Source organism: Aotus nancymaae, unplaced genomic scaffold (genome assembly GCF_030222135.1).
Source record: "Aotus nancymaae isolate 86718 unplaced genomic scaffold, 86718_ANA_hifiasm-v0.15.2.pri h1tg000011l, whole genome shotgun sequence".
Taxonomy (NCBI): Eukaryota; Metazoa; Chordata; class Mammalia; order Primates; family Aotidae; genus Aotus; species Aotus nancymaae.
In genome coordinates this window covers 41,587,622-41,601,386 of record NW_026988422.1, presented here as the reverse complement: position 1 = coordinate 41,601,386, position 13,765 = coordinate 41,587,622, and the positions used below count along the sequence as shown (strand labels likewise).

General features: G+C 44.8%; 1 protein-coding gene, 1 long non-coding RNA gene and 1 other non-coding gene across 3 annotated transcripts in view; 1 reads left to right on the top strand and 2 right to left on the bottom strand.

Moving 5' to 3' along the window:
• The window catches only part of RAD51 (RAD51 recombinase), a 42,471-nt gene extending 30,591 nt beyond the window's left edge, over positions 1 to 11,880 (bottom strand). Inside the window, exons 1-3 of the mRNA XM_064374474.1 lie at positions 11,665 to 11,880; positions 8,317 to 8,405; positions 4,677 to 4,814 (exon numbers count right to left, since the gene is read on the bottom strand). Coding sequence (XP_064230544.1) covers positions 4,677 to 4,814; positions 8,317 to 8,403 — 225 coding nt within the window. The 5' untranslated portion in view covers positions 8,404 to 8,405; positions 11,665 to 11,880. The remainder of the gene's footprint in view (positions 1 to 4,676; positions 4,815 to 8,316; positions 8,406 to 11,664) is intronic.
• Positions 7,747 to 7,853, bottom strand: LOC135274352 (U6 spliceosomal RNA). The gene has a single exon (XR_010342196.1). It is a non-coding gene; the product is annotated as a U6 spliceosomal RNA (small nuclear RNA).
• A 73-nt stretch (positions 11,881 to 11,953) lies between the features above and the next one.
• On the top strand, positions 11,954 to 12,627 carry LOC135274172 (uncharacterized). Its single transcript, XR_010341957.1, has 2 exons — positions 11,954 to 12,025; positions 12,289 to 12,627. It is a non-coding gene; the product is annotated as an uncharacterized LOC135274172 (long non-coding RNA).
• Positions 12,628 to 13,765: the final 1,138 nt, after the last annotated feature.

Below are 13,765 nucleotides of genomic sequence, written 5' to 3'. Positions count from 1 at the left end.
TCTCCATGGCTACTTCCCCACCTCAATCAGCTGTACCTTTTTTTCTCACATTGTCTGGTTGAGAACAGTCACTTCCTATTTTGTAATTATAGGTAAGTGTTCTATAATAGCACTATAGGTTGATTCTAAAATTGAAAAATAAATGCACTCACAAATATGCAAAAATAAAGCCATACACTCCTAAATAACTAACAAGTCTAAGAAATGACAGGGGAAATCAGAAAATACTTTTGCAATGAATGAAAATGAAAATATATCGAAACTTTTGGGATCCAACAAAGGCAGTGCTTAAAAAGAAATTCATAGCTATATTAGAGAAGAAACCTGGGTGTGGTGGCTCACGCCTGTAATCCTAGCACTATGGGAGGTCAAGGTGGCTGGATTGCTGGAAGCCACGAGTTTGAGACAGCCTGAGAAATAAAGTGGGACCCTGTCTCTAAAAAAATGTTTTAAAATTAGAAGGGCATGGTGCTAGGTCCCTGTGGTCCTAGCTACTTGAGAGGCTGGTGGAAGGTTTGTTTGAGCCAGGAGCTGGGAGGCTGTGGTGAACTATGATCACACCACTGCACTCCAACGTAGATGACAGAACAAAACTTTGTCTCTAAAAACAAAAAAGATAAATCATAACCTAACCTTCCAAAGAAGAACGAACAAAACAAAGCAAGCAGAAGAATAGAAATAATACAGGTTAGGGTAGAAACTACTGAGTAGAGGAGAGAATAATACAGAAAAATCAATGAACCTGGCCAGGCATGGTGGCTCACGCTTGTAAGCTCAGCACTTTGGGAGGCCGAGGCGGGCGGATCATGAGGTCAAGAGATCGAGACCATCCTGGCCAACATGGTCAAACCCTGTCTCTGCTAAAATACAAAAGTTAGCTGGGCGTGGTGGCGTGCGCCTGTAGTCCCAGCTACTCGGGAGGCTGAGGAAGGAGAATTGCTTGAACCTGGGAGGTGGAGGTTGCAGTGAGCCGAGATTGCGCCACTGCACTCCAGCCTGGCACCCGGCGAAAGAGTAAGATTCTGTCTCCAAAACAAAGAAACAAACAAAAAAATCAATGAACCCAAAAGCTGGTTCTCTGAAAATATCAACAAAATTGACAAGCTTTCAGCTGCACTGACCAAGAAAAAAGAGAAGGCTCAAATTACTAAAATCAAGAATGAAAGAGGGGACACTATTACTGACATGGAAATAAAAAGTAGTACAAGGAAACCCTTTGATCTCACCAAGTTAGATAACTTGGATGAAATAAGCAAATTCGTAGAAAGCTAAACTACCAAAACTCACTCAAGAAGAAAATCTAGACTCATAGTAAGTAAAAAGATTAAACTTTTATGATTTTAAAATTTTCTGTGAAGAAAAAAAATCGGGCCGGGTGCAGTGGCTCACGCCTGTAATCCCAGCACTTCAGGAGGCCGAGGCGGGTGGATCACGAGGTCAAGAGATCGAGACCATCCTGGTCAACATGGTGAAACCCCATCTCTACTAAAAATACAAAAAATTAGCTGGGCATGGTGGAGCGTGCCTGTAGTCCCAGCTACTCAGGAGGCTGAAGCAGGAGAATTGCCTGAATCCAGGAGGCGGAGGTTGCGGTGAGCCGAGATCGCGCCATTGCACTCCAGCCTGGGTAACAAGAGCAAAAACTCCATCTCAAAAAAAAAAGAAGAAAAAAAAAATCAACAAACAGCTGAAAAATCAATGCAAATTTATTCTCTAAACTTTTCCATATACTTAATATTTCATTTAAAAATTAATTGCAGGGCCAGATGCAGTGACTAATGCCTGTAATTCCAGTACTTTGGGAGGCCGAGGTGGGCGGACTACCTGAGGCCAGGGTTTTGAGACCAGCCTGGTCGATTCATATACTCACTGTCAATTCAGTGCAAAAAACACGTACTAGACCCTTACTCTGCATGAAACACAGTCCTAGGGACTCTGAAGGATATGGAGAAAAAGATGAGCTGATTCTTACCTCCAAAGAGCTTACAATTTAATCAGGAAGATAAACTATACAAAATAACTATAGTACAAGTAGATGTGATAGGTAATAGAAGTATTAACAAAATAGGCATGGGAGCTCAGGGAATACAGGCTACTTCTTTTGGTGAAAAACAGAAGGAGAATGTAGTAGCAAAGACAAAAGTGGTAGAAATGGTCAGGCTAGCGGCGTGTGCCTGTCGTTCAAACTACTCAAGAGGCTGAGGAGGATTCCTTGAGCTTCGCAGTTTGAAGCTGCAATGAGCTATGATCATGCCATTGCACTCAAGCCTGGGCAAACGGTCAAACTCTGTTTCTCTCACATTTTTTTTTTTTTTTAGAAAGGTGGGTGCAGTGGTTGGCACCTGTAATCTCAACACTTTGGGAGGTTGAGGCGGGTGGACTGCTTGAGGCCAGGAGTTTGAGACCAGTCTGGGGAACATGGTGAAACCCTGTCTCTAATAAAAGTACAAAAATTAGCCAGGTGTGGTGGTGGGCACTTGTAATCCCAGCTACTTGGGAGGCTGAGGCAGGACAACCATCTGAACCCAGGAAGCAGAGGTTGCAGTGAGCTGAGCAGAGATGGCACCACTGCACTCCAGCCTAGGTGACAGAGCAAGACTCTGCGTCCAAAAAAAAAGTCAGGTGTGGTGGCTCACTCCTGTAATCCCAGCACTCTGGGAGGCTGAGGCAGGCAGATTACCCGAGGTCAGGAGTGAGACCAGCCTGACCAACATGGAGAAACCCCATCTCTACTAAAAATACAAAAATTAGGGCCAGGAGCGGTGGCTCACGCCTGTGATCCCAGCACTTTGGGAGGCCGAGGCGGGTGGATCACGAGGTCAAGAAATCGAGACCATTCTGGTCAACAAGGTGAAACCCCATCTCTACTAAAAATACAAAAAAAAATTAGCTGGGCATGGTGGCTTGCGCCTGTAGTCCCAGCTACTCAGGAGGCTGAGGCAGGAGAACTGCTTGAACCCAGGAGGCAGAGGTTGCGGTGAGCCGAGATTGCGCCATTGCACTCCAGCCTGGGTAACAAGAGCGAAACTCCATCTCAAAAAAAAAAAAAAATACAAAAATTAGCTGGGTGTGGTGGTGCATGCCTGTAATCCCAGCTACTTGGGAGGCTGAGGCAGGAGAATCACTTGAACCCGGAGAAGGAGGTTGCAGTGAGGTGAGATCACACCACTGCACTCCAGCCTAGGCAACAAGAGCGAAACTCTGTCTCAAAAAAATAAATTTTTTAAAAAAGGAAAACAAACAATATAATCATAATCTTTACTGAACAGAAACTAAGAACATAAAATATCTAAAAGTAAAGACACATATGCCTATATCATTTTGCATCTCAAACCGCATATTCTAGGTTTGTTTGTATTTTTGTGTTCATAGAAGCCTAGAACTGACTTGATTTCTGAACCCAAGATCTCACAAGGCAAAAGTAAATATCCTGTCAGCATTTGTTCATTAACAAAAACTGATGCCCAAAAAGTGACAACAGAAAGACTTTACGGACCCCTGCTAGCTTAGTCAATATCACAATCTTTTTTTTTTTTTTTCCTCTTTGGTATTTTTAGTAGAGACAGAGGTTTCACCATCTTGGCTAGGGTGGTCTTGAACTACTGACCTTGTGATCCACCCACCTTGGCCTTCCAAAGTACTGGGATTACAGACATGAGCCACCACACACGGCCATCAATATCACAATTGGTTAACAAAAGTACTATGTTAGGAACTCAGAACTCTTATTTCCAATTAACCAACCACTTCAACAAATACTCATTTATTTGAGTAATCCAATAAATTTCTCTAATGCTAATAGTAATCGATATTTAAAAATACAATTATAGCCGGGCGCGGTGGCTCACGCCTGTAATCCCAGCACTTTGGGAGGCCGAGGCGGGTGGATCACGAGGTCAAGAGATCGAGACCATCCTGGTCAATATGGTGAAACCCCGTCTCTACTAAAAATACAAAAAATTAGCTGGGCATGGTGGCGCGTGCCTGTAATCCCAGCTACTCAGGAGGCTGAGGCAGGAGAATTGCCTGAACCCAGGAGGCGGAGGTTGCGGTGAGCCGAGATCGCGCCATTGCACTCCAGCCTGGGTAACAAGAGCGAAACTCCGTCTCAAAAAAAAAAAAAAAAATACAATTATATAAATATTTGCTTTATATTATACAAAACTTCAAGGGCAAAGGTAAGTAAAACTGTATAACTATATAAATACTGAAGGAATAAGTTCATAAAACAAAATGTAACCATGGGGAATTATGGATATTAAAGAACTACATGAAGCTACAAAAATAAATAGGCCAGGCACAGTGGCTCACACCTGTAATCCCAGCACTTTGGGAGACTGAGACAGGTGAATCGCCTGAGCTCGGGAGTTCAAGACTAGCCCAGCATGATGGCATGTGCCTGTAGTCCCAGGTACTTGGGAGGCTGAGGTGAAAGGATCTCTTGAGTTTGGGAGGCGAAGGCTGCAGTGAGCTCAGATGGCACCACTGCACTCCAACCTGGATGACAGAGCGAGAACATGTCTCCACAACAAAAAAAGAAACAGAGGTAACAGTCACCCCTGGAAAGGAAAACAAGATGACAGAAGAATGAGAGACGGAAGGAAGAAGTCTTTCACTACATTCCCTTTTGTACTATTCCCACTAATACCTCCCTAGGTCAAATGAGCAGTACTTACCAGAATTTTATCAGCTTTGGCTTCACTAATTCCCTTAATATTTATTAGCTCCTTCTTTGGTGCATATGCAACAGCCTCCACAGTATGGAATCCAGCTTCTTCCAATTTTTTCACATCATTGGCATTTATGCCACACTGCTGCAAATGAAGAAAACCATAAATAAATTTAAGCTTTAGTTCTCTAATCTAACACAGATGATATGTGTCCTACATACTTCACAGAGGTGCTGGAAGACTTAAAATACAACTATTCCTAAATCCTGGGGCGGGAAGTTGTTCCAGAACCCCCAGCAGATAATAAAATCCAAGAATGCTCAAGTACCTTATATAAAATGGCTTATTATCTGCATATAACCTATGAACATCCTCCTGTATACTTTTTTTTTGATATGTAGTTGATTGAATTTTTCATATGTAGTTTGTTGAATTTCCTGATGCAGAATCCAGGGATATAGAGAGCCTACTGTATTATATGCAAAAGCTGAAAAATGAGCCCTATGTATAAGGTACTAAATAACAAAGTAACAACTTTTTCATCATCAAAATCAATAATTTTAAACTAGCACTATGCCATGTATATTAAAATGAATTCTTGGCTGGGCGCGGTGGCTCACTCCTGTAATCCCAGCACTTTGGGAGGCTGAGGTGGGCGGATCACGAGGTCAAGAGATCGAGACCATTCTGGCCAACATGGTGAAGCCCCGTCTCTACTAAAAATACAAAAATTAGCCGGGCGTGTTGGCACGCGCCTATGGTCCCAGCTACTTGGGAGGCTGAGGCGGAAGAATCGCTTGAACCCAGGAGGTGGAGGTTGCAGTGAGCTGGGATTGCGCCACTGCACTCCAGCCTGGCGACAGAGCAAGACTCCGCCTCAAAAAAAAAAAAGAAAAAAAAATTCTTATTAGCAATTGGAATTAAAAAGTAACTCCCAACATTTTTTCTTCTTTTTTTGAGACAGTCTCTCACTCCATCACCCAGGCTAAAGTGCAGTGGCACGATCTTGGCTCACCGCAACCTCTGCCTCCTGGGTTCAAGCGATTCTTCCGCCTCAGCCTCCCAAGTAGCTGGATTACAGGTGCAAAAAATGGGTAGGGTGAATAAGGAGCTCCCAGGGTACTGGGGGTAAAGCAAGCCTTTCTATCCCAGGTTGGCTAGTTGGGGACAATCACTGTTTGGGATGATCAGTGTGTCCATATTGGTCAGTGTGTCCAGTGATACGTCCAGAGTTGTTACCTTCTAGGTTACTATTGAATCCAAGTTAATTTTTTTTTTTTTTTGAGACGGAGTTTTGCTCTCATTACCCAGGCTGGAGTGCAATGGCACGATCTCGGCTCACCGCAACCTCCGCCTCCTGGGTTCAGGCAATTCTCCTGCCTCAGCCTCCTGGGTAGCTGGGATTACAGGTACGTGCCACCATGCCCAGCTAATTTTTTGTATTAGTAGAGACGGGGTTTCACCATGTTGACCAGGATGGTCTCGATCTCTTGACCTTGTGATCCACCCGCCTTGGCCTCCCAAAGTGTTGGGATTACAGGCTTGAGCCACCGCGCCCGGCTGAATCCAAGTTGATTTTATGTCATGTTGTCTAGCATAAAATAGATATTAATTAGCTGGGTATGGCCACCATACCCAGCTAATTTTTTAAAAATATTTTTTGAGGCCGGGCACGGTGGCTCAAGCCTGTAATCCCAGCACTTTGGGAGGCCGAAGCGGGTGGATCACGACGTCAAGAGATCAAGATCATCCTGGTCAACATGGTGAAACCCTGTCTCTACTAAAAATACAAAAAATTAGCTGGGCATAGTGGCGCGTGCCTGTAATCCCAGCTACTCAGGAGGCTGAGGCAGGAGAATTGCCTGAACCCAGGAGATGGAGGTTGCGGTGAGCCGAGATCGTGCCATTGCACTCCAGCCTGGGTAACGAGCGAAACTCCGTCTCAAAAAAAAAAAAAAAAAAAAAAAGTAAAAATATTTTTTGTAGAGATGGGGTTTCACCATGTTGGCCAAGGCTGGTCTCAAACTCCCAATCTCAAGTGATCCGCCCTCCTCAGCCTCTGAAAGTGCTGGGATTACAGGCATGAGCCACCATGCCCGACTACTCCCAACCATTTTCTGTGATCCTAAATGACCCCTGAGACCTTGGGCCCTAAAAGACTATTTTAAGACAGTGTTGCTCAACATTTTCCACATCACACACACATAGAAAACAATATTTTTACACTATGGTAGGGTAAACAGATAAAGCTGCTCAGAACTGAAATGAGCACTATCTTGGCCTATCAATACCCTTTTTCTTGAACAATGACTGAAAGCTCTGCTCTAACAACTGACATTAAGAGTGAGGAAAACTACTTTTTGTCAGAGACTTTTATATGACTTCTCAAAACAAACCACCCAAAGATACCTCTTTCTTCCTATATTCAAGTCAGCTTTGGTTTCATTAGCCACCAAAACCATAACTTCTGAGAGAACATGAGTTAGTAGGGAAATGTGGATGTATTTAGGGTTTGGGAGAATTTACAAGAGGAAAGTTTGCCAACAGAAGCCATGTCTGCTATGAATATTTAGGCGATAAGCAATATGCGTGTGTTAGTATAAGGATGTTCATGGCACCAGAAGTTACGACTCTGAACTTTCAAATGTTTATCACAAATCAATTTAAGGAACTTCTTGAATTTGTTTTTTAAATAAGCCTTTTGGACTCCTAACTTCTAGAGTCTTGAAGGTTAGTTGGAGATGGGAAATATGCATAAAGAGAAGAATCAAGTCTTTCTCTGCTTCCCCCCTACTTATCTCAGCCCGAATCAGTTGCACTGACAGGGCATTCTCTATATAATGGGCAGAAAGAGTGTAAGGCCTCAGCTCTGGTGCTTAATGTTCTTGTGCAGAATCCTGAATTGGAGCTTGTCTCTTATACTATAACAACCCCATACCCTTCTCCCTGCCAATGACAGCTCACAGCACAATCTAGATCAATGGAGAGAAGGTGCTCCCCTCTCTTCCTTGCACAACTGGTCCAGGCCACTGTAATTCCCAGAACAGCACTTTCTTTTTTATTTATTTATTTTTTTTTAAATACTGAACGTTTCACGAATTTGCATGTCATCCTTGTGCAGGGACCATGCTAATCTCCTCTGTATGGTTCCAATTTTAGTATATGTGCCGCCAAAGTGAGCACAGCACTTTCATACTTAGTACAAATAGCACAGGATGCTTTGGCCAGGCATGATGGGTCATGCCTGTAATCCTAGCACTTTGGGAGGCTGAGGCAGGCGGATTGCTTGAGGCCAGGAGTTCAAGACCAACCTGGCCAACATAGTAAGACCCATTTCTTAAAGACAAACCAAAAAACAGCACAGAGATTCTACCATGGGATCCTAGGCCTTAGTTGCTGACAGTCCAGCTCTCAAAAATAAAAATGATAAAGTAGGAAGAGAATTGTTAACAAAGGAAGACGCCCTGTCAGACATATTTAGCAACAATCTTCAGCTTTTCCACAAGATTCTTGACAACGTTTCTGAAAAGTCTAATCTGGGTCTTGATCTTGGTAGTAAACCTATGGTTTATGTAAAGATTGTAATACTTTCCTCTAGGTAGAAGAATCTAGTATATAATTCCAAAATTAGCAACTAAGCACATACCTCTAATCGTGAAACAGGTTGTGGGCCAAAGCTTTCTTCTTCCACTGAAGTATCTGCATTGGCTTCAAGCTGCATCTGCATTGCCATTACTGAAAAATACAAATGCTTCAGTATAAACACTAGAGAAATAAGGTGCATCTGTCTCTCCATCTTCTATCTAGCTAGTTGTATCGGAAAGACTTTAGGAAGAGCCAATGCCATTCTCTTATTATGCCTCCCTGTTCTCCTGCTTTACAGTCCTCGAGAGTGGAGGCCTTGCTTATAGCCATTACTGGAAATAGTGAAGAAAAAAAAGAAAAAAAATAAGAGGGTGGAGGCCAAGTCTTTTTTATTTTTGTATACCCCATTATACATTATAAATGTGTCTGCAGATAAATACTGCATGATCTCACTCATATGCACAATCTAAAAAAGTTGATCTTGGCCAGGCGTGGTGGCTCATGCCTGTAATCCCAGCACTTTGGGAGGCCAAGGCGGGCAGATCACAAGGTCAGGAGATTGAGACCATCCTAGCCAACATGGTGAAACCCTGTCTCTACTAAAAATACAAAAATTAGCTGGGTGTGGTGGTGTGAGCCTGTAATCCCAGCTACTCAGGAGGCTGAGGCAGGAGAATGGCTTGAACCTGGGAGGCGGAGATTGCTGCCACTGCACTCCAGCCTGGCAATAGAGCAAGACTGTGTCTAAAAAAAAAAAAGTTAATCACATACAAGGAGCAAATAGAAGACTGGTAATCAGAGACTGAGGAGAACACAGCTGTTAGAGGGGCAGTGGGAAGGAAAGAGGTTGGTCAATAGGCACAAAGTTTCAGTTAGACAAGAGGAATAAGTTCTAGTGTTCTATTTCACAGCTGGGTGACTACAATGCACACTAATGTAATGTCTACTTCAAAATAGCCAGAAAGAGTATTTTGAATGTTCTCACCACAAAGAGAAATGACAAGTTTGAACTGAATTGATTTGATCATTCATTATACAATGTACATATGTACTGAAATATCACCTTGGCTGGTGCTGTGGCTCACACCTGTAATTCCAGCATTTTGGGAGACTGAGGTAGGCGGATTTCCACTAAAAATTTTAAAAATTAGCTGAGCTTGGTGGCACACGCCTGTAGTCCCAACTACTTGGGAGGCTGAGGCAGGAGAATTGCTTGAGCCCAGGAGGTGGAGGCTGCAGTAAGCTGAGATCATGCCGCTGCACTCCAGCCTGGGCAACAGAGCAAGACTTTGACTCAAAAAAAAAAAAAAAAAGAAAGAAAGAAAGAAAAGAAAAAGAATCACTTCAATGCTATTTATTCATTTATTATTTAGAGATTGAATTTCCCACTTGTTACCCAGGCTGGAGTGCCATGGCGCTATCTTGGCTCACTGCAACCTCCACCTCCTGGGTTCAAGCTATTCTCCTGCTTCAGCCTCCCAAGTAGCTAGGATTACAGGCGCACGCCACCACACCCAGCTAATTTTTGTATTTTTAATAGAGATGGGGTTTCACTATGTTGGCTAGGCTGGTCTCGAACTCCTGACCTCAGGTGACCCACCCACCTCGGCCTCCCAAAGTGCTGGGATTACAGGCATGAGCCTGTAATCAGCTGCACCCAGCCAAGAATCACATCAGCGCAATTTAAATATTTCCCTTCATAATTTATGAATACAGTACTGCAGAATAATGGGGAAAGGACGGTTTTGTTCAATAAGTAGTGTTGGGTTGATTGAATAGCCTTAGAGAGAAAAATGAACTTTGTCCCTCTCTCATACCACAGACAAAAATCAATTTCCAATTTATTAATAGATTCCACCCAATCTAAATGTAAGAGATAAATCAAAGTTTTCAGAATATAGGATAATATTTTCACAACCTTGGGACAGAAAAAGATTTCATGAAGTTGGATATATAATGCACTAGCCAAAGACGAAAGGCTGAAAACTGAACTACATTTATTTTTTATTTTATTTATTTATTCGTTTATTTATTGAGACAGAGTCTGGCTCTATTGCCCAGGCTGGAGTGCAGTGGCTCGATCTCGGCTCACTGCAACCTCTACCTCTGGGGTTCTTGGTCTTTAATTCCTGACCTCGTCATCCACCAGCCTCAGCCTCCCAAAGTGCTGGGATTACAGGCATGAGCCATGGCGCCTGGCCTGAACTACATTCAAATTCAGCACTTCTATTCATCAAAGGACACTACTAAGTGAATGATAAGTCAAACTACAGCAGAGGAGAAAACATTTAGCACAAACATAACTGAGGCCTGATAACCAGAATATAAAGAACTTCAAATCAGTAAAAGACAATTCAACAGAAAATGAGGCAAGAGATTTTAACAAGCACATCATAGAAGATATCCAAATGGCCAAAAACACATGAAGAAATGCCCAACCTAATCAGTAATCAGGAAAATCAAAATCATAATGAGACATTACTATGTACCCGGCAAAAGGGTTAAAATTTAATAAGACTGAAAAATATCGTATTGGCAACCATGTGAAACAATAACACTCCTGATATACTTGTATATAAAATTCCAAAACAAGCGACATAATCGCATTAGAAACCAGTATGCAGTGCCTCACAATGTAATCTCAGCACTTTGGGAGGCTGAGGCGGATGGATAACCTGAGGTCAGGAGTTCGAGACCAACTTGACCAACATGGTCAACAGAACCCCCGTCTCTACGAAAAATACAAAAAAATTAGCCGGGCGTGGTGGGGCGCGCCTGTAATCCCAGCTCCTCGGGAGGCTGAGGCAGGAGAAGCGCTTGAACCCAGGAGGCGGAGGTTGCAGTGAGCCGTGATCCGGCCACTGCACTCCAGCCTGGACGACAGAGGGAGACACCATCTCAAAAAAACAAAAAATACAAACAAAAACAAACAAAAAAACCCAAACCTCACTTCAGAACATTCTCTAGGCGTCACGTAAATAGTTTTCCGCATCAAATGACATGTTTTTTTTTTGGCAATTGGAGTTTGGATACTTTCTAAGCAACCTCCAACTTTCCATTACACCGTGCTGTAAGGGAAAGACCAGGAATCCGGAAGCCCTGGCGGTGATATATCAAACAGCTGTGGCTACAGGGCTCTGATCTCCGACTCCTCGATCAAGCCCATAAAAAATGGGTGTTGGCAATGACGGTTCTACTGTTTCTCCCCTAGCTCGAAAGCTGGGGTCCACTGTGTTTTCGCCCCAGCAGCTGAGGGTCGGTCGGGCGCCGAAACGCCCTGCCACGTCCAGGTTTCACACTGCGCGCGAAGGCCCCACCAGCCGCCGCTGAGCAACGAGTCGGCTCGCACCCAGGTGGGCGAGCACGAGCCGCGGCTGTGGAGGCCCCGGCCTGCGCCTCACACACTCACCTAGGCCGCGCGCTCCAACTTCAGCCCGTGGGCTTAGTCCGCGCACCACCGGCACGGACCCCAACGCCCCTGGGTTGTGCCCCACTTCTCTACTCGCTTGCCCCAGCCTTCTGCGCACAACCCAGGCGAGTTTCAGCTCCCAGCTGCGCGCCTCGGCAAGCGCGGCGCTCTCGTGAAGGATCGGTCTCTGGCCGCTGTCTGCCCTCCGCCGGCAGCTTTCAGAATTCCCGCCAAAGCTTCTCGGCCAGGGGTCACGCCCGCGTCGGCGTAACGTCTCCCCGCCTCCTGGATCCGCCTTCTCACCGCTTCCGCCCTGCACCCCAGGGCAAGACGGGAGCGCGAGAGCTTGAACCTGCGCGAGGTTACTGACCGCCTTCTTCACTTTTTGCATGAGGACTAATTCAAACTTTATGCCGGGCGCGGTGGCTCACGCCTGTAGTCCTAGCTACTCGGGACGTGGGAGCGAGAGAACCACCTGAGCCTAGGAGTTCGAGGCCAGCCACAGCAACGCCCTTACTCCTACCCCAGTCCCTCGCGGGTGGGGCGGGGGTTGGGAGGGTGGGGGAGGAAGACTTATCCGAGTTGCCGTTTTATCTTTTTACTTTTTTTCTCTCTCTCTCTCAGGTGTCTACAGAAACCGTTTTATGTTTACCAGATCAAAGACTACAACTCCCAAGAAGTAATGCGTCGGCTCGGGACTGCGTCTCCCGGCATGCACCTCCGGCGGGCTCGCGGCTGCCAGCTTCATCCCGGAGCCTTAGCTCTTTTGTGGTTTGTTTTCGGCAGTGTCTGAACGTCGGCTTTTGGCACTTAGGGTCGCTCTGAGCCTCCGACTCACATTCCTGGAGCCGGGTGCTTTCCAGGCCTCATGAAGGTGGAGGAGCTGAGAAGCTCGAGAAGATGGATATAATTGGGAAATGGAGCTAGCGGACGGGAGAGATAAATGGCTGGAATATTCGTCAATTTGTGGTGCTTTACTGGAGATTTGCAGGACTTAAGAGGAAGAAGGCATTGAATTTGATAACCTGAACAGTATCGTGGTTTACCAAAAAGTTTTGACTCTTGATTCCGGTTTTAAAAGCTGAGTAGAGCCGGGCGCGGAGGCTCACGCCAGTAATCCCAGCACTTCAGGAGCCACCTCACCTGGCTTTATTTATTATTATTATTTTTTTAATGAGACAGCATCTCGATCTGTTGTCCAAGTTGACCTTGAACTCCTGGCCTCAAGTGATCTTCCCACCTGAGCCTCCCAAAGTGTTGGGATTACAGGTGTAAGCCGTTGCAACGGCCTTATTACTACTTCATATTTGTGGAGTGCTTTAAAATTGACCAAGTTTTTAGTTAATCCTCACACTATTACCTTGTGGCATTGAAGGATAGATTTCAGGAGAGTGAGAGTGAAGACAGCGAAAAGGAGGCTCTTGCAATATTTCAGGCAACAGATTTGAATTAGATTCCAATTCTACCTTTTGGCACCAGGGACTGGTTTTGTGAAAGATAGTTTTCCACAGGGTTCGGGGAGTGGCTGTGGGGCAGAGGATGGTAATGGGATGAAACTGCTGCACTGCAAGATCATCAGTTAGATTCCATAAGGAGCATGCAATCTAGATTGCTCACAGGTGCAGTTCAAAATAGGGTTTGAGCTCCAGTGAGAATTTAATGCCATCCTGATCTAACAGGAGGCAGAGCTCAGGTAGTAATGTTTGCTTGCCCGCTGTTCACCTCCTGCTGTGCAGCCCAATTCCTAACAGGCCACAGGTGTGTGACCTGGGCGTTGGGGTCCCCTGAATTAGAGGAATGACAGAACAGACTCAGGCAGATTTCTGGGGTAGAAACAACCTAACTTAGTGATTATAGATAGTACCTGGGATAATAGTGAACTTTCTTCCATATCAAAGTTACCCACCTTTGCCTACAGTTCTTCACACACCCTTAGAGCATCTGCAAACCTACAACCCTCCTTCTAGCTGACTGTAGTCACATGACGTTTACTTTTCTGGCCACCAATTGTACCAGCAGTGTTCACCTGGCCCAAAATCAGCCAATCATATTCCTGCTCCTGGAAAATTGGACTTGGGTTTTATATTGAAGTCTGACCTCA